At 41.9% G+C, this 19,621-nt stretch overlaps 1 protein-coding gene across 2 annotated transcripts in view; it reads right to left on the reverse strand.

Annotated features, from left to right (window-relative positions):
• Window positions 1–19,621, reverse strand: part of GAS6 (growth arrest specific 6) — a 96,909-nt gene that overhangs the window by 5,316 nt on the left and 71,972 nt on the right. For both annotated transcript variants that reach the window (XM_066577233.1, XM_066577224.1), the window contains 6 exons: window positions 12,081–12,202; window positions 11,864–11,982; window positions 10,544–10,733; window positions 2,768–2,932; window positions 2,512–2,680; window positions 274–434 (listed from right to left, as the gene is read on the reverse strand). In XM_066577233.1, coding sequence (XP_066433330.1) covers window positions 274–434; window positions 2,512–2,680; window positions 2,768–2,932; window positions 10,544–10,733; window positions 11,864–11,982; window positions 12,081–12,202 — 926 coding nt within the window. The remainder of the gene's footprint in view (window positions 1–273; window positions 435–2,511; window positions 2,681–2,767; window positions 2,933–10,543; window positions 10,734–11,863; window positions 11,983–12,080; window positions 12,203–19,621) is intronic.

Genomic DNA, 19,621 nt, shown 5'->3' on the forward strand with positions numbered 1-19,621 from the left:
ATGCGGATTCCGCACAGAATTGAAGCATGTAGCAATCGATTTCCGGTCGTGTAGATGAAATAGCGTTTTGCCATGCTATGGGCGGTATTTACTGCGGAATCCGGAGGCGGAAGCATTCTGCAGTGCAAATACGCCCGTGTGCATTCCGCCTTATAAATCAACTGACATAAAAGTAGTGACTTGTACTGACAAGTGTTGGTCCCTATGTTTGCAGGGCCTCTGCTGAAGTAAGCATATATAATAGTCTGCATGGCTTATGTAAGCAGTTCTTACCTGGCGTTTTACTTTCGTAGTGGAATGATAATCGACAAGTGCGAGTGACAGAGGGACTTCCTTGTTTTCTGACACAAGAGCAAAGAGCAGTCCAGTATCTGTTGCTGGGCTTATCTCCGCACTGACCTCTATACTCCAGTTTGACTCGTTGGATTGATGCACTACAAGAAATCAGGGTAATATTAAGACAACATATCATAAGAGGCTTATATAATATATTCAGATCTCATTTTTAAACTAGCAGCATCATGCAGAGAATGGACTGTCTTCCGTCCTCATGCCTAGTGTGACTTACTGTCTAATTTCCCTAGTTCATGCTACCATACAAAGCTTTAGTTTAACAGGTAACCAATCTACCTATCAGTAGGTTTTTGAGAGAATGGAGAAAACATACACAAAATTGGGAAGAACATACAGATGTAGATGCATTACACTTGTTTAATGTACCAAACATCTGTCCAGAGCCTTACGTTATTTGTGTAGGCCATTGCTTTCTAATGACCCTTTCCATTTAACGGTTCTGTTGTGGGAAACAGCAAATTGAAAGAAGACGTTTCAGTTTTCTGGCCCATAGAAATGCATTGAAACTGAAGACTTCCAGTTCAAACCAGTTTCTGTATTTTCCGTTTTTCACACAGAAAGACTAGCTTTTGTCTCCAGTTTAAAAAACAGAACTAAGACAGTCTACGTTTTTTGTTTTTAACACTACCGTCGGTGAAAAACGGAAGGAAACGAAAAGCTATCCGCTTGCTTCAGTGTTGCATTTTCGTTTTCTTTACGTTTAGATGCTCCCACTATGGAACAGCGAGACAGAAACAAAAACCGCTATTGCGAACTTAGCCATATGATGTGTATAGACACGTTTACACACTTTCTTTGGTATGCCCATTAAAAGGGTGTGGCTTCACACCAAAGGGCCTGACCTAAATGTGATGATATGCACAAAACTGTGCCAAAATTATGGTGAAAAAAAACTAGTGTAAACTAAGCCAACTAATACAGGATATAAAGTTCGACAGAAGTGCCTAAAGAGGTGCCAGACGTCTAGGCCAACATAAGTCACTGTAATAAATCAACACATTTGAAAATTGTAAAGTTTGCACTGTCTGTTAGGCAGTATTAGCATGTGTGCCCCAATGTGTACGGCGTTAGCCCAAGAATCAGGGATGCTGGATTTCACTGAGCCCGATTCCTTTGTTAGTAGATGAGCTATTATGAGAAGCCTTCGGCAGCAGCTCACTTTGGCTAAGCATGCAGGCTAAGGCCCATTTGGACACAATAATTATTGCTCAAAAGATGTCGCTCAAGCGACTTTTGAGCGATAATCGTTGTGTCATTCACAGCGCAAGATGATCAACTTGGGCTGCCAGCGGAGGATGCAGAAGACAAGCAGGGTATCCCCACTTGTCTTCTGCATCCAGCTGTTCCCCGCTCTGAGTACCCGGTTGTTATACAGTCGAGCGCTCGGAGAGGAGGATGCAGAAGACAAGCGGAGTGTCCCCGCTTGCCTTCTGCATCCAGCTGTTTTGTGCACGGAGCGCTCGGCTGTATAACAAGCCCTACTTGTCTTCTGCATCTAGCTACTTTCTGCATGGAACGCCCAGTTGTTATACAGCCGAACACTCCGTGCGGGGTATGGAGAACAGAGCTGAACCGCTCTGTTCTGAATACCCAGCTTGTTATCAGGGACGGGATACAGCTGAAACAATAGTATCAGCTGTATCCCGCTGTGAATCCCTGATAACTGATCTTTCTGCACGCTGAAAGACAACGATGAGCGACAGGATAACGAAAACTGCACGATGTCAATACAGTTACACACAACGATTATCGCTCAAAAGACTGCTTTTGAGCAAATTTTGAGCAATGATCGTTGTGTCTAAATGGGCCTTTAATGGGGCGGATAGGGCAATACCTGTCGTCTGATTACTGATTTGGCCCACAGCCATCATGTTACAACACTGCAGTTTTAATCTGCCCTTAGGAACGAGACATTAATCTGAAAGCACTATGGACTTACAGTATGTCAACAGAGTTGGCCATTTACTGTTACTCAACTAGTTTCAAAAAGGAGAAAAACCTTTTTCCTATTTTAACAGGAATTGCAAAGTGTGGTAAATATATCACCTTAAAAAGAAAATATAGGAACAAGCCGATATGGAAAACCACACTGTTTTTAGTTGCAGTGTTTTTTCATAAGTTTCTCCATTATGCTATATTCATTTTTTTCTTACTTACTATAATCAATGAAGAAAAGCGCATATCCTTTTCCTGGGTAAAAAGATCCTCTACCGGCAACCATAAAGCACTGCATCTTCTCTGTCCTTTGCACAGTCTCCTGTATAGAGGTGTCCTCTCCATTCAGCCAGTTCCAGCTCCTCATACAGCCGTCCATACGAGGGTTCATCTGAGGGCAGACACAGGTTAACATATTTCTGGATGAGAGTTAAAAATGGCAAACCTCTGTATTATGACTCTTTAGAATGGCACTTACTGGCTGAATCAGGTCAGTATTTTTAAAGGGAATTCCTCCTACTGTCAAATTTAGCTGATGCAATCCTTTGTCAAATGTAAAAAGATCCCCAGCCACGGCTATTTTCATGACTGCATCTTTATTGACTTTTATCACCAAATTCCGTTCAAGTTCTTCCACAGAAATCTGCAGACAAAAAGGACACAGTTAGTTTTGCACCCCTAGATGTACATTTATTGTATGGTCCAGCTGGTTGTTAATCACTAGATTGTAGTATGGTGACTTGTTTTTGTTTTATTACAAACACTGCCACCAATCACATCAGTCCCTGCTACAATTGAGGCTTATATTGTAATTTCTCCATCACACGCACACTAAAAGCAAATTTGATAGTAAGCCAATTAACCTATCATTATATCTTTCGAGTGAGGGAGGAAATAGGGAGTACCCAGAGGAAGCCCACACAAACACACGGAGAAAATACAAATTCCATGCAGATGCCATCCTTTCATTTGACTCAAACCAAGGACCTCAAGGCTGGAAGGCAACTGTGCTAACCACTGAGTTGGGTTATTGTACATTTGCATGAAAGAATCTGACCTGTCATTCCAAAGATGGGATAGGGAATAAAAAAAAACTAGACTTTGGTACTCACTGTCAAGTCTATTTCTCGTCTCGTCCATTGGGGTACACAGCTCTAGGCCATGGGATATAGCTACTGGTCACTAAGAGTAGCCATTTTGAAAAGTGCTTTCTTGTTTTACCTCTTTCTGCTTTCCTTCAAATTCTCCAGAAATTATACCAACACTCATACAGCAGAAAAAAGACGTATAAGAATAAATCCACTCAGGATAGTACCATGTACGGCAACAAAGGAGAACCTCGAACGAGGAAGGTCAACAAAAAACGGAGTACCTGAATTGGGTGGGTGCTGTGTACTCCAATGGACGAGACAAGAAAGGGACTTTACAGTGAGTACCAAAGTCTAGTTTTACTCATCTGTCCCATTAAGTACACAGCTCTAGACCATGGGACGTCCCAAAGCAGTTCCCGTCTAGGGTGGGAGCTCCAGGACACATGCGGACAGCTGATGCCAGTCTACAGAACTCTGCGCCCCAAAGTGGCATCTGCGAATGCTATTGCATCGACCTGACTAAATTTGGAAAAAGTGTGCAAGGAAGACCAAGTGGCGGCCTTACACACTTAGGTGGCAGAAGGCCCATTCTGCACAGCTCATAATGCCCCCACCACCAGAGCCGAATGCGCTGTGACCCAGAAGGGGGCCTTTTCTCTTCTGCGCGGTAGGCTTTGGAGACTGCCATCTTGGAGGCGGGAAGCCCACGTTTCGGACCCTCATAGATGATAAAAAGAGAAATGCAAAGCCTGTAAGAGGCCGTCTGTGAGAGATAGATCTTAAAAGCCAGCACCAGGTCCAGCCTGTGCAGGGTCCCTAACCTCAGATGATCGGCGACAGGGGAAAAAGAGGCGAGGACGATTTCCTCATTAAGGTGAAAGGCTGATACCACCTCAGGAAGAAACGACGGAACAGACCGTAATACCACCCTATTGTGATGGAGGATGGTAAACGGTGGTTTAGCCAAGAGAGCTGGCAACTCAAATACCCTGTGAATGGAAGTAATGGCCATCAAGAAGGCAACCTTCCACGTCAAGAGATGCATAGGAACCTTCTTCAGTGGTTCAAAGAGGGTAGACAGTAATGCCGTCAGTACCAAGTTTAGGTCCCACAATGGTACTGGAGAACGATGGGGAGGAACGGTGCGAGCGCACCTTGCAAAAAGGTGCGGTCCACCAACCTTGAGGCCAGAGGAAACTGAAAAAGCATCAAGAGGGCCGGCACCTGTCCTTTTAAGGCCTCTTTTACATGGGCTACAAAATCTTGCTACAAAATCATCGCTAGAAAATGAATGTATGTGAAGCCCATGGTTTTCAATGGGTTCTTTCACATGAGTGATGTTTTGCAGCTTGAAAGAACCCATTGGAAACAATGGGCTTCACGTACATGCGTTTTGTAGCGATGATTTTGTAGCCCGTGTGAAAGAGGCTTAAGGAACTGAGGCTCAGTCCCGGCTCCAGACCCATCTGCAAAAAGGAAAGGACCTGAGGCAGAGAAAAATGCGTCAGGTGGGCTTTCCACTGCTTGTAGCAGAGGAAGAAGCTCCTCCATACTTGATTATAGACCTTGGAAGAAGGCGGCTTCCAAGCTTTTATCATAGTCTGGATGACCGACTCTCTAAAGCCGTGAGATCTTAAGACAGCAGTCTCAACAGCCATGCAGGTAAATGTAGCGTGGACAAATTAGGGTGGTAGAGGGGTCCCTGAGAGACCCATGCTCTGCGTGGCCAATCTGGATCCACAAGGAGGACTGGAAGGCCCTCCTGCCTGATATTCTTGAGCAGTCGCAGGATCAGAGAAAGGAGGGAATCAGAATTCCTCTCAAGGGATCAGGATGGTGTCCACTGCACAAGCTAGGGGATCCCAAGATGAGGTCACAAAGGCGGGTAACCTGTGGTTGAACCTGGAGGCCATCTGATCCATGTCCGTGGCTGCAACTACAGCATTTTAACTAAAATACTTTGCAGTTCCCATTCCCCCGGGGAAGCCATCATTCTGCTGAGACCCCACAAAACAACCCCACAGTGAGAGGATTTTATCAGGATGTTATCCGATTAAGGAATGGCCACAATCACTTTAAGATGAAGGAGTGCCATTACCGCTGCCAGCACCTTGGTAAAAACCTGGGGTGCAGTAGCCAGCCCAAATGGGAGGGTTGCAAACTGGTAATGCCTACACTGAACGGCAAGCCACAGGAAACGCTTATGAGCCTGACAAATCAGGATGTGTAGATAGGCATCCTTGATATCTATAAAACGAGATAAATTTGTCCGGCTCCATGGATGTCACAACTGACCTTAGAGATTCCATGCGAAAATGCTGAACTCTAATGTAGCAATTTAGGGCTTTCAGATCCAGGACTGGCCAGAATGAGCTTTCTTTTTTGGCAACAGTAAACAGATTCGAATAAAAACCCCTGCAACGCTGGGAGGATGGGACCTGCACTATGACACCCTGAGAAAACCCATCACTGATGCAAATCGGTGAGAGGAGTTGAAACTCCTTACCAGAGGCCTCCACATTTGAAACCCAATGCAATGCTCCTCCATGGACCTTTCTCTGCTTTTGAGCAATCGCCGCCGGCAAAATGCCAGACACATAAGCAGGAGCCGAGGAGCTCAGGAAATTTGAAATCTCCTTGCTCCCGGCTACCAACAGTAGCCGAGAGCGTGGAGCAGTGACCGGTGGCCTCGTTGAGCGTTCCCCGGTCACATGATAAAAATGTAGCGATCTACCTTAGGCCAGCCTCACATGACAGGATAGAAATTGCGGATTCTGCATGCGTTAACACAATTCTGCTCACTTTAGCGGGTCGGAATTGCATAATCCACTCGCAGAAAACAGAACACAGCATGTTCTATTTTTACCGCGGATACCTGCAACATAGGGCCCGTTGTGGTCTATGGTCGGGATATACCCGTAGCCCATACGTAACTATATTGTGTATGGGCTGCTGGTACCCGCGTCATCACTAAGCGACAGCGCAGGAAATATAAACAAAAAAAAGATGTACTGTGCATGGCCGTCTGTGTGAGTGTACAGATATGCGTAATGTATTACGCGGCCATAGGCAGGGTCACGTCCCGGCTCACAGCTGGGATTCACTGCGGGACTCCACAGTCCCATATACGGCTGTGTGAGCCCGGCCTTATTCAGATCGCTACCTGTAATATGCAATTTACAAGAAGCTCCCAGGAACGCTCGCCTTCCTGCAGTTCCAGGAGCAGCTTGTTGAGAGCCTGTTGTGTGAGACCGCCGCACCTCAGCAAGCTTACGAAGCCTCACAGAGCGCCACTTTTTACACCCTATCCCTGCCGCTGAGGTCAAGAAATATCCCCCCAAAAAAGCATGAGAGGAGGAGGGATACCCGATTTTATTGCCCCATGTGCCCATCCCAACCGAGCCTCCGTAATTACACCTGTCTTCGGAAATACCACGCAGTTTACATTATTACTTTTATCTAAGATTTAGGGAACGCCAAAAAGGGCACAGAGAAGAGGGGGGGATTCATTTTAGAGAGTCAATTTCTTTTCTGCACAAGTGAGCAATGGAGCCTGGAATGTATTCAGTTGTGGCCTGAAATCCAACGGCTGTTCCCTCCATTATAGGCCTAGCCATGTGTCGTGTAAGTAGATTAGGGCCACTATGGGTATGTTTCTGAATACAGGAAGAACAGGGTTACCCATTTTGGGGTGAAAGTCTTCATTCATATGTGTGCTGTACAAAAAAAACGTTTTTTAAAAATGATACCATTGCTAAAAAGTGAAAATCGTAATTTTTTCCTTATGCTTTGCTTGAATTCATTCAAAAACTGCTGGATGAAAATAAGCAGTACACCCCTAGATGAATTCATTAAGGGGTCTAGTTTTCAAAAGTGGGTCATTTGCGCGGGTTCTGAATTGTTTTGGCAGCTCAAGGGCTCTACAAATGTGCAATGGGGTCTAAAACATCTTCAGGCTAAAATTCCTGTTCTGAAAGCCACTGCTGCTCCTTCCAATTTGGGCCCCATTGTGCATATAGATATAATATTAGGGCAACAACAGGTATGTATCTGAACACAGGACAAACGGGGGTATCCATTTTGGGGTGTAAATTCTCATTTTAATGTGCACTATAGAACAAAAACTGCCTTTAAAATGATGTATTTGCAAAAATATGTAATTTTATTTTTTCTCATAAATTGCATTAACTCTTGAAAAAAAACTGTCGGGTCAAAATACTCATGACACCTTAGTGAATATATTAAGGGGTGTAGTTTTTAAAATTGGGTCATTTGTGGGGGTATCTATCATTCTGACACCTATGAGCCTTTGCAATCTTGGCTTGGTGTAGGAAAACAAAGTGTTTCTCAAAATATTGCTAATCAATGTTAAATTTGTACATCCTAAATGGTTAAAAAAAAACAAAAAACTAAAGTTTTTCAAATGTGCGTCCAGAATAAAGTAAACAGATGGAAATATATATCTTATCAAAAATTTGTACAGAATGTTTGCACATATTTTAAATATTGCAATTGAAAATGTGAAAAAATGTCAAATTTTTAATTTTTTCCACAAGTTTGGCACATTTAACCCTTTGCAATCCAATTTTGGATTCAGGGTTTTCTAGGGGGCTTTCTCTTTCTGCTATTTTACCTTGGTACCATTTACTGGCTACAGCCAGTACAGCAGTATGTGACATGCCCCCCCCCACCCCCCCCTGCAGGACGTCTTCTGACATCAAGAAGTACAATATGTGGTGAAAAAACTATATCAGAATCACTTGGATATGCAAAATCTTAACAGAGTTATCCTATGTTAAAGTGACATGTCATATTTCCAAAACTTGGCTTGGTCATTAAGGTGCAAACAGGCTTGGTCACTAAGGGGTTAAGTGCTTGACTGCTGTTCAATGCAAAACATAAGTAGAAGCTGCAAACTTTCTAATAAAAATCCTACTGCAAAAATGATTGTCAGCCCAAAATACATGCATTTCAGTGAAAAAAAGTTTGCTCTCCAAAAGGTGTCCATAACCTTTAAGAGAATTTAATTGCAATAGTAATTACACTAATTTTACAAAAAAAATGTCTTTTTATTTATGCATTTATTTATAGTCACCAAAACTCACTTTTCCTGTAACTCTGTTCAAACTAATGATTACTTCATGCCCTAGAAATCTTCATTAAACTTTATTTGATCCAGGCTGGCAGAAAACATTAACATAGTGGTTTGATTTTTCTCAGACTAGATGTATGTAATGCGGTAGACAAATAGACGACTAGACATGATCCCATGCTGCGGAAATGTTAGCACTTATGTTAAGAGAAATCTATTTCATCCTTCAAATACCATGTTCTCTAGATTTCAATTAAGAGCATAAGAAAAATCACTGCCAAAGACTAAGATATTTATAGTTTAGTATTCATCAATATGAAAAAAAATACAGTTCATGAGACAAGTTGTCCTGCATAGAAAAATTGTAGAGGTTAGAAAAAAAATCTGCTTAGGCAAGAACAGCACTGCTTCCGTCATCAGGTTGTCTCTGGTACTGCAGTTCAGACTCATTCACTAGAATGGGGCTGAGGTGCAATATCACAGTGTTTCTCAACTCCAGTCCTCAGGGACCGCCAACAGGTCATGTTTTTAGGATTTCCTCAGTATTGCGCAGGTGATGTAATTCTTGTCAGTCCTCAGACATTCCCACAGGTGTGTTTTTTTTTGTTTTTTTTAAAACTTCGTTTCATTCAAAGATGTTGCAACTTTAGTACAAGATTCGTAATTGTACACAGATTTTACAGCGTTCATTCGGTCTTTGTACACAAAAGAGCAATACAAAATATGGCAATATTATAAAGAAAGTACAACATTTCTTCACAAATATTTTATTCCCCTGCTTATAAACAGAAATTACTCCGAATTTGTTAACTATATATTTTCAATAAACATTTCAATAAACAAACTTATTGGCCTCCATATGAGTTTCATCACTTACATGCATAGTACCCATCGGGTCCACTGCAGCTAATCCATCTACAATGTGTGGTGCGACTTAAGCCATGGTTCCCTTATTTTCCGAAATTTGTCATGACATCCCCTGTGTTTATAGATTATCTTTTCATATGGGATTACTACATCCACCAGCTTCCGCCAACTCCTGACAGAGGGGGACTCCACAGCCATCCACTTCATAGCTATTGCCTTCCTGGCCAGAAACAACACTTCTCTGAGAAAAATTTGGGTATGGGATGGCCATATTCTCTCTTCCATTAAACCAAACAGCGCTATCTTTGGGTCCAAAGTAAATATCTTAGTCTGTATAGGTAGGAGTAGGGACAAAAAGGTGTATATATCTGCCCAAAAGTCTACAATGTGTGGGCATTCTCTATTGGTAGAGTTAGAAGGGACCTTCAGGGTCATCGGGTCCAACCCCCTGCTTAATGCAGGATTCACTAAATCATTCCAGACAAATGTCTGTTCAGTCTCCGTTTGAAGACTTCCATTGAGAACTCACCACCTCCTGTGGTAACCTATTCCACTCACTGATCACCCTCACTGTCAGAAAGTTTTTACTAATATCTAATCTCCTGCCACTTTCATCCCATTGCTTCTAGTCTTCCTTGTGCAAAGCCTCTGTCTGTCCAGCCTCTGTCTGAAGACTTCTATTGAAGGAGAACTCACCACTTTTTATGAAACCCGTTCCACAAAGTTTTTTCTGATATCTAATCGTCATATCACTTGATAGGTGAATTTAGATCGTGAGCCCCGATGGGACAGAACCCATCTGTATGTTTTTGGATACTACCTCAGTGAATCTGCACGGTTTTTGTACCATTGATCACCATCCTCCTTGTTTACAAATACCATGGACACCATGTTATTACGTTCAATTTGTACAAGTGAAGGGCCACAACTGGAGTAGGTTCAGTGGTGCAGAATAAGCAAAGAATTAGTAAAACAAGTATATTCCTGTTCAATCTAGTTTCAGCATTTTATCTTATTTGTACCCAAGAAAAATCTTCTACATTTCATGTTGGATATTTACAGTGTACCTATTATTTCATAAAATTCTAGCATGTAATAGTGACATGTCACAAGTTTTGATTAGTGGGGGTCCAAGTGCTAAGATTTATTTTCAGCATACTTAAACACCCCTTTTACACAATGCTAATATCTGGGAGCTACTTACCGTTTGCCAAATACCATGGTTCATTATCAGTCCACTGCTGGTCACTCGTCCTATTCCATTATATTTCAGTTGTAGCTCAAGCTTTCCATTTCGGAGAGCAAGGACTATCCATGAGCTGTCTTGATGGCCACCAGCAAAGAAAAGCACACCTTCAGGATCAAACGTTCGAAAGTCGAATTCTGCCACAAGTCTAACAATGTGCCAAGAAATAAAGAGTTTAATAGACCTACTTTATCCAAGTATATAAAAGACAGTATTACAAAACTTAGGTTATGGAAACTGTTTTCCAATAAGCGACTTCAACCAGTAATAGAGCCAGGTCAAAAGAAAGGCAACTAGTCTTACAAGAGGAAAGGGTCCAAGAGAGCAAGGAATGACCTTGGACAAGAAAATGGATGGAGCAGAAAGAAATTAAAGCAAAGGAAAAAAAAAAGAACTAAGACATGTAGCGCAAGATGGACTCTTGATGCTTTAGAAGAGGATTTAGGACTTCCTAAAACTAAGAATACAAGGGAAACCCTGCAAAACTGCTATGACGAATCTTGAAATCCTGGTAAACAGCATAAAAATATAATTTGACCACTATGGTGATTGAACCAAGGAGTCTGAAAAAAGATTAACCATTGCACCACTTGTTTTGCGTAAGACATTGTAAGGGTGGTAAGATGAACTTTGTGGTCTTTTTCATCATTCATCTAGTCTGCATTCTGCAGTCACAGTGTAAAAGGCAGTGTCAGGACAAAAGATTAGTCCAGTCAGGTCACATGCCTTTAAATACAGCAATTGTTCTGAATAAGCAAATCGATATACATGGCGCTACACTTTAAAAACAAATTTAACATTAAATGTTATTGTTCTCTTTATACAAACAGAAGAAACCTAGCTGTAACGGGTCAAGCTAGGAATTTAGAAGAAACCTGCAAACTGTGTGCCAAAGAGGAGTGAGAAATCATAAAAACCACTAAACTTATTAATGGCAGTGTTAGGAAATACTGCAGAGAAAGACATCAGGATTGTTTCCATGACCGGGGCCAAAAAAGTTAAATTTCTACAGCCAAATTTAAGTCAGTTTTAAGTCGGAATACATTTGTGCCAAATTTTTCTTTCACCCTAATGGAGAAAACTGAAAATGTCAAGAAATGTTTTCAGAAAGAAAATCCAGACAAATCTGAATGCCAGGTGTGCAGTAGCGAAAGGATACTATCCACAATGTAGTAGTGAACGTGATTAATTAAAAGATTGCATAGAAACAAGGACAAACTTGGTTGTAGTCAAGTTATCTTAGATCTCTTTTAATACAGCAACAATGTAACCTCCTACCTGGTGGGCTGTTTTCTCTTAAACCGAAGTTTGATTACTGGAGTCCCACTGAACATCCTGCCAAGGTACAAAGACTTGATGCTCTTCTCCGTTGCAAAAGGAGCACAGGGCATTATGTCCTGGAGGCAAAAAAAAGCAGACAAACAGTATAACAAGTACATCAGTGGAACATTCTAAACACATCTAATGCTTGACAAAAATACAAGTTAAAGAGTACCTCGCAAGTGCTCATGTCATGTGATAATTTTACTCCTCCCCGCCCATCACAATGACATGAATAGCTTCCAGGTGTATTGACGCAAGCTTGTTCGCAACGCTGCTCTTCACATTCATTGATATCTATGTAGGAGAAGATAAAGCGCTATATTGAATAAGTTAATTTCATCTACATATGTATATATTTGGGGAATATGTAGCTATTATTTATGGAGTAACAATGAATCAACTAAGATAAACACAAGAGCCTCCACAGGGGGGTCCATTAGTTTTGTTGGCCAGTATAGAGCAGCATGCTATTCTTGCCATCAAAATGCCAAAAACTTTAATGGAACCCCAATAGACCCCATTATAATGGAGTCCATCTGCCCCATCTGGATCCATCATATGACAGATCCAGCACAGTTTCATATTACAAATGGAGGCCATGATGCCAGTGTGAACAAAGCCTAAAAAAGCAGAATCACTAAATAACAGCATTCCAGGACTTAAGGTGCCCATACACTGACTAGGACGACTGTTCATCTGACAGTTGTTTTCACTGACTTCTCCATACATATGAACATTCATATCAGCCAAAAATTGGTTTGTTTAGGGAGGTAAGCTACAGCCAGGTAGCTCTGGTGCTGGCTTAACTCTCAGGAAACCACATTCCTGATACTTTTTTCCCCAAAATAATCTGCCAGGGAAAAATTGAGCTACCCCCCATACATATCAGACTTTAGGCATTTGTGCGCAGGTCAAATTTAGGAGGAAAATAGCACTGATTGCAAATCAGTATTCAATCAGACTTTCACAATGCTATGCTTTTAAGTTTATAGCAGACCTGTGAGAGCCAGCATGAGGTTACTGCACTTGTCCAATTCTATGCAGAGCTATATCCCCATCATTCTATCACTAGGCTCTTTCAGGAACAGGATGGCAGCAGTGCTTAGCACAATCGTCTCTGCCCATCTTTTAATTCTTCACCAGGCACCTCTTTCAAGTAAGTGCTTCCTCACAACTATGATTGAATGCATTCTAGGTGATAGACTGAGTGCTGGACCTTTTATGTACATTTTTTTGCTTTCATCTCTTAATTCTGTCCCAAAAGAATCCTCTTGCACCACAAAGAAACAGAGCAGTAAATAAATTATTTTCAAACAGTTCCAGCTAATAAAACAAAGACTGCCAAAATGAAATACAGAGTAATAGGAGACATACAACAAATGCGACAGAATGATGGAAACTCCTTGTAAAATGACATGTTCTTGGAGACAGTACTGCAAGGAACAAACTTAAATTTGTTGCTTTCTTTTCACCCTGGTGCCAAATCTATAAATGTCATTATGTATTTCTGGACTGCCAAGTACCCCACATAACTGTATACAGTGTCATGTTTGTTGACAATGGTCAGAACAGTCCTGGGACCCTAACCTAAATAATCACCATCTGCTGTAACAGGTTAAAGCTGCCACTAACTAAAAAATAAATGTACAACAAAACTGCATTAGTAAAAGAAAAAGGGTTCACGTGAAAAAAATGACAAAACTTGTGATGTTCACTAGGCTGAAATACAGCATCAAGTAGATTAAATAAACTTTTACAATACTGGCACATTAACTTTTTACAATCCAATTTTGGATTCAAAGTTTCCTAGGGGGCTCTCTCTTTCTGCCATTATACAATGACGCCATCTGCTGGCTAGAGCCAGTACTGCGGTATGGGACATGCTGGAGAGCCCCCCGACAACAGAGCGGCCAGTAATCTACAGTAAGAATACCCTGCCGGACGTCTTCCGACATCAGAGCTGTACAGCCTTCAATCAGAATGTCTTTAGACGTCAGACAGTAGATTGGAAAGGGTTAAAGGGAATCTGGCAGCTCAAACATGATGTCTAAACCGCAGGCATCATGTTATAGAGCAGGAGGAGCTGAGCAGATTGTTATTTAGTTTTATGGGGAAAGATTCAGTATAACTTCTATTATGTTCACTTGCATCTCTGTTCATACTGACCTGAACAGTCCAATTAGTTGTTCTAATCAGTGAATAGCAGATATCTGTGTATGACTGTACATTTACATACAAGGATGGCTGTCAATCACTGATAGCTCCGCCTATTGGACACTTCAGATCAGAATGAGCAGAGATATAAATGAATTAAATACAAGTTACACTGAATCTTTCCCCATAAAACTACATATCAATCTGCTCAATAACATGCTGCCTGTGGTTTGGACAGCACGTTCGAGCCGACATATTCTCTTTAAAGGGTGAACATTATGAATGCTCCTGGGCAGTTGGAATTACTCTTGCCAATTTAAATGGTTACTAATTTATATAAAGGCATACAAAGTTGAATTACATTTATAACCGCATATTTTATCAATAAGAGAGAACGGTCTGTTTTTGATTTTTTTGCTTCAAAACAGGTCTAAAATTAATTATATTCTATGTTAAATACATTAAAGGGGGTTTCCAATATGGAAAAAAAAAATGGAGAGAGCATAGTGTAAAGCAAGGGTTAAAATTTTTTTTTTTTTAAATGTATACTCTTTTAAAAGTCCTGTTGCTTCAGCACCGTGGTTCGATCCACTCGGGTCCCTGAAGCTCCTGCAGTGATTATGTAATGTTCATCGTTCACAATGCCAATAACTGACCTCAGTGGTGATGTGCAGCAGTAGTCACATGAATAATGAACGGCACGTGACAGCTGTAGAGGCTTCTGGGATCAAAGCGGCAGGAATCAGCTGCAGTTGAGCGGCGAGACTTTTAAAGGCAAGTATAGATTTTTTATTTTGTTTTTAAAAGTTCTCTGCCCCTTTTTAAACAATGGAAAACACCTTTAAATACTGAACATTTTCTGCAGAATTGAAACTTGTCCAGCCCAGTTTCTTCTTTAGCCCACTTCTATTCAGTATAGAGAAGGCAAAAATGCAAGTCAGAGAAAGTCTTGTTTTAAAGTTGAATGGGAATGTTTAGGGAGGGAAGACAGCCTGCAGGCTGTGTCTCTTGAGTCAGAGAGACCTACTCTTCTATGCAAAATTATACAAATCAGCTGTCCCCTCTCTACTGCCAGCTATAGGTAACTACCCATTAAAGTGGTTTTTCGCGCATTTACTATTAATGACCGGCCCTCAGGATAAATCATCAATAGTTGATCAGCAGGGGTCCCAATGGGAGGGATGCTTTCCATTAAACTTCCGTCTCTGACCCTGATGTGCACATCTTTCTCCAACGCACTGACAGCAGGCTGGAGAATAAGCTGATTGTCAGGGATCCTGAGCAGCTAACCCCCATCGATCAACTATTGATGACCTATCCTGAGGATGGGTCATTAATTGTAAATGTGCGAAAAATCCTTTTAAAGAGGACCTGTAACCACTCCTGATTTAGTAAATACTTGCAAACCCCATGAAACTGGAGCATCTTTTCTTATAACTCTACATTATGCGGTTCCTCTGTTATTTCTACTAGGCTTTTGTTATTTAAGAATTAATAACATCACCAATAATTCCTGCTAGAAACTTGTGAAAAGATTGACATCTGGATATTATGGTTCTCCTTGAAGGGGTGTTCCACCACAACAGGCTACTGACTGCACAAGTTGCATAATGTGGGACTGTGTAGGGAGACCCCCAACAACCAGGTGTTAATCTATTCAAACATTCAGTAGGAATAACAGAGGACCATCAAAATATAGAGTTATAAGACAAGACGTTCCAGAATTGTTGTTTCATGGAAGATTCAAGCATTTCTTAAAACAGACATGTCAGGAGTGGTGACAGATCTTTAAAGAATCTTGAAACCTGACTAGGGATATCAGCCAAATCAGCATCTTGTCAGTACTTGAGCTGAATCTCAACAAGGAGAGCCAGCACTTCCCAGTGCTATGCAAAGTTACACCTTAGCACTTTTTCTAAAAATCAACATGCATTTAAAACTGAAGACTTTTTGTAATTGGGTTTCATTAAAAATTTCCGACAGTTTGATTTCTATGCTTGTATAGTTTTCCAAGGCACTACAGACTGAGAGCTTATTCAGACGAGCGAGAATATTGCGCGTAATTTGTGTGAATCGCACTAACATAAAATCCATTCTTTTGAATGGACTTATTCACATGAGTGAAATGTTACACGCAGCATGTTCTATCTTTGGGCGTTCCTGCGGAACACCAGGTCTATGGTTTTCAGTGGGACCTCAAAAGACATTGCATGGCACTCGCATGCTGCACGATGTGCATGTGAGTGCCATGTAATGTTTCCAATTGAAATCATTGGGAAACATTTGCAATCCGGAGGATCGCTGTTTGACAGAAGTGATGTGAGGCGTTTTTGAATTTTCTGCTCTTCAACATCAGCATTGAGGGGTAATAAACTAGTAGCTATTCAGAGAGAGGAGGAGATAGCTGTGTAGTATTGAGTAAGCATGATCATGCTAAACAGCTGCTGAAAGAGGAGAGGGGAGTAGGAGCTGAGCTTGTGCATGCTGGATATGCCCCTTAGCCAGAAACTTGAATGTAGGAGAGCCTGCAAGGCCTCATGTCCACGGGCGGATCAGATTCCGCATGCGGGAGCCTGCAGCAGAAACTGACACTGCTCACAGCCAAGGACACTGTATCTGTCCGGTTCTTCTATTTTCTTCCCTGTGGATGTGTGCGGAAGCGCTGTCCGGCCGGCCGGCACGCCGCCGCACATGCGCAGTGGAGTTTTAAAAAAAACTCCTGCTTTCCCATGGAATCTGCGGCCCGTGAACCGCACTGAAATGGAGCATGCTGCGATTTGTTTTCTGGACCAAAGGGTCCGCAAAACAAATCTGCATGCTGCAATTCATGTGCGGACATCCATGCTTCCCTATGCTTGATTTGCGGATCTTCCGCGCAGATTCGGCAAATCAGATCCACCCATGGACATTGGGCCTAAAGCAAGTATGATTCTTTCTAAATACATGAGAAGGAAAACTTAATGTAAAAAAATAGATAAGTGCATCAGTTGTTCTGCAGGGACTTAGCAAGATATGTGTATTTATTTTTCATGCACAAACGTTTCCATAGCCTCTTACATCACTGCATTAAACACTAGCTCAACCAGCTTCCTCCTTCCCTTGTCCATGGCACCTCCATTATCTTGCTCATGTAAAAATAAGAATGGCTTCTTCTCTGCTCCCAGCCACAGCTCTTCGTCACAGCAATGCCAGTGGCTTCCTTTCCTAACCTGCTTGTATTAATGACCTAGGCCCAATTTCTACATCTTGATATGACATTTGTCACTCACACAAAGTGCTAGGAGTGCTTTCCCAACCATTTGCTTCTGTTAAGGACCTTTTGTGTCCTGAGGATATTCCAATTGTCCCCTGCCTCTGACAATTCTGACAATAAGACCTTCAAACCAAATATGTACTGTTCACAACGTATGCCTACCTTTCCTCATTCTCCTACTACTGACCATGCTGATGTAAAGAAACCTCCTCTCCATAAATGCTTACTTTTTCCTCCATGTCCTATCAGAAACTTATACAGAATCAGATCTAGCTGCGGTGAGTTACTTAACTTCTCTAATGCCTCAACTAAACTTTGGTATCAGTCATTGCACAATACAATCACAAACACAAAAGAGTCATCTACATCAGTTAAATAGTGTTATGGATGATTTTGATGCAAAACTGTGATGCAACAATATTAAAAATCACATCTCTAACTCATTCACTCATTCCAACTTTAGGCCTACTGAAATATTAACCCTAACCTGAAACTAAGCCCTAGCTGTGGAAAAAGATTTTAAAAAATACACACACATCACCTAGAAGCGCTGTCCAGCTCCGCTGCATCTTCTCCCCGACACTGGTCTTCAGCATTTCTTATAGATGGGGGGATCAGAAAATCCCCGCCTCCAGGAAGTGCTGGCTGTGATTGGCTGAGGGCCTCAGCTCAGCCAATCAGAGCCAGCACTCGTTGAACCAATCACAGCCATTCAATTAATAGAATGAATATGGACTGAAATGATAGCGGTGCTCATTTGCTGTCACTTCAGTCAGCTGATTGCGGGGATCCCAAGCGGCGGATTCTTGCCATTCAACTATTTATGACCTATCCTGGGGATCGATCATCAATCATTTACTTCTGGAAAACCTCTTCAGGGTGCATGTACATGGGTGATTTTTCCACACAATTTCTGTACATAGCGAGATAGACAGAATTCAGACAGGAAAATAAGCTATTGTTTTAATGGGCACATTTACATCTGGGATTTTTTTCTTGTAGCACTGAGAAAGAAAACTTGACCCATGTCCTATTTCAGGGCAATATTGCTCATTCTTCACTATGGGATCCAAAAAGAATAATTAAAAAAAACACATCACGCTCGCTTGTACATGTGTGTTTCATACGATTGCAATGCAATTTTTTATTTTTCTTTTGCTTCCATAGGGAATATTGGGAGATTTTCATGCGCGAGCGAATTGCTGCGATGCGAGTGCAATGTTGTTTTCTCACCAATCGCATCGCACTTGCATACAAAATTACAGGCCTGCAAGTGTGCTATTGCAGTCACATGACACTCACCTGTGTAAATGTACCCTGAGGCCTTAGTCACACGGGCGCATCGGCACCCGTACACCGGCGCCGATGCGCCCGTGTGACTGCAGGAAGGAGACGGAGGTACCTAAAGACGGCCGTCTCTCTGCAGCGCCGGAGGAAAGAACATGTGACCGGGTCTTCCTCCGGCGCTGCAGAGAGATGGCCGTCTTTAGGTACGTCCGTCTGGTGGTTCAGTCACACGGGCGCATCGGCGCCGGTGTACGGGTGCCGATGCGCCCGTGTGACTGAGGCCTGAAAAAGACTACCAAGGTTTCTCTAAATCCTCCTGATTCTATGTAACAGCTTTTGTACATTTTTTCTCATTGTTTAGTTCTCATTGTTTAGTAACAAACTCACAATGCAAACACAGCTTTCATCAGGAAAGGATACATTGGTCTTTGTAACAAAACTGCTGATTAAATGTACAGTTTTATTATTCTACTAATAAAGGAAAGAGTTACACTTGCTTAATTAGCACATATCAAAATTCACTAACGTGTTTGATGATTAAAGCCCATGTAGCGCAGTCGATAAATGGCCATTCATTTTTAGGCCGCCTGTCCACGGGCGTAGAGATAGCCCGCTGCAGATTTCCGCTGCGGGAGCCGCCGCCACCGGGGAGAACTTTGGAACCACGATTTTTCACAATGAACCTATCTATAATGATAGGTTCATCGCAGCAAATCGTGGACATTTGGGCTGCGTTTTCCATAGTTATCCTATGGAAAGCGTTCACTGTGTTACCCGTGTGCAGATTATTGCTGCGGGAAACGGTTTAAAAAAATCGCCCGTGGACAGGAGGCCTTATGCTGCATAATTTGTACACATTTTAAAACCGCAAACAAATCTGTTACTGAGTAGGTAAACAGCAAAGACTGCATGTGTATAGCTTCATAAGGTATTTGATTCTTATAGGATTAGGCAGGGTCACTCTGGCCCACAAAAAAAAAACAGGGGATCCTGTGATGGGGCCCAGGCTATGACACAAT

Source organism: Eleutherodactylus coqui, chromosome 1 (genome assembly GCF_035609145.1).
Source record: "Eleutherodactylus coqui strain aEleCoq1 chromosome 1, aEleCoq1.hap1, whole genome shotgun sequence".
Classification (NCBI taxonomy): Eukaryota; Metazoa; Chordata; class Amphibia; order Anura; family Eleutherodactylidae; genus Eleutherodactylus; species Eleutherodactylus coqui.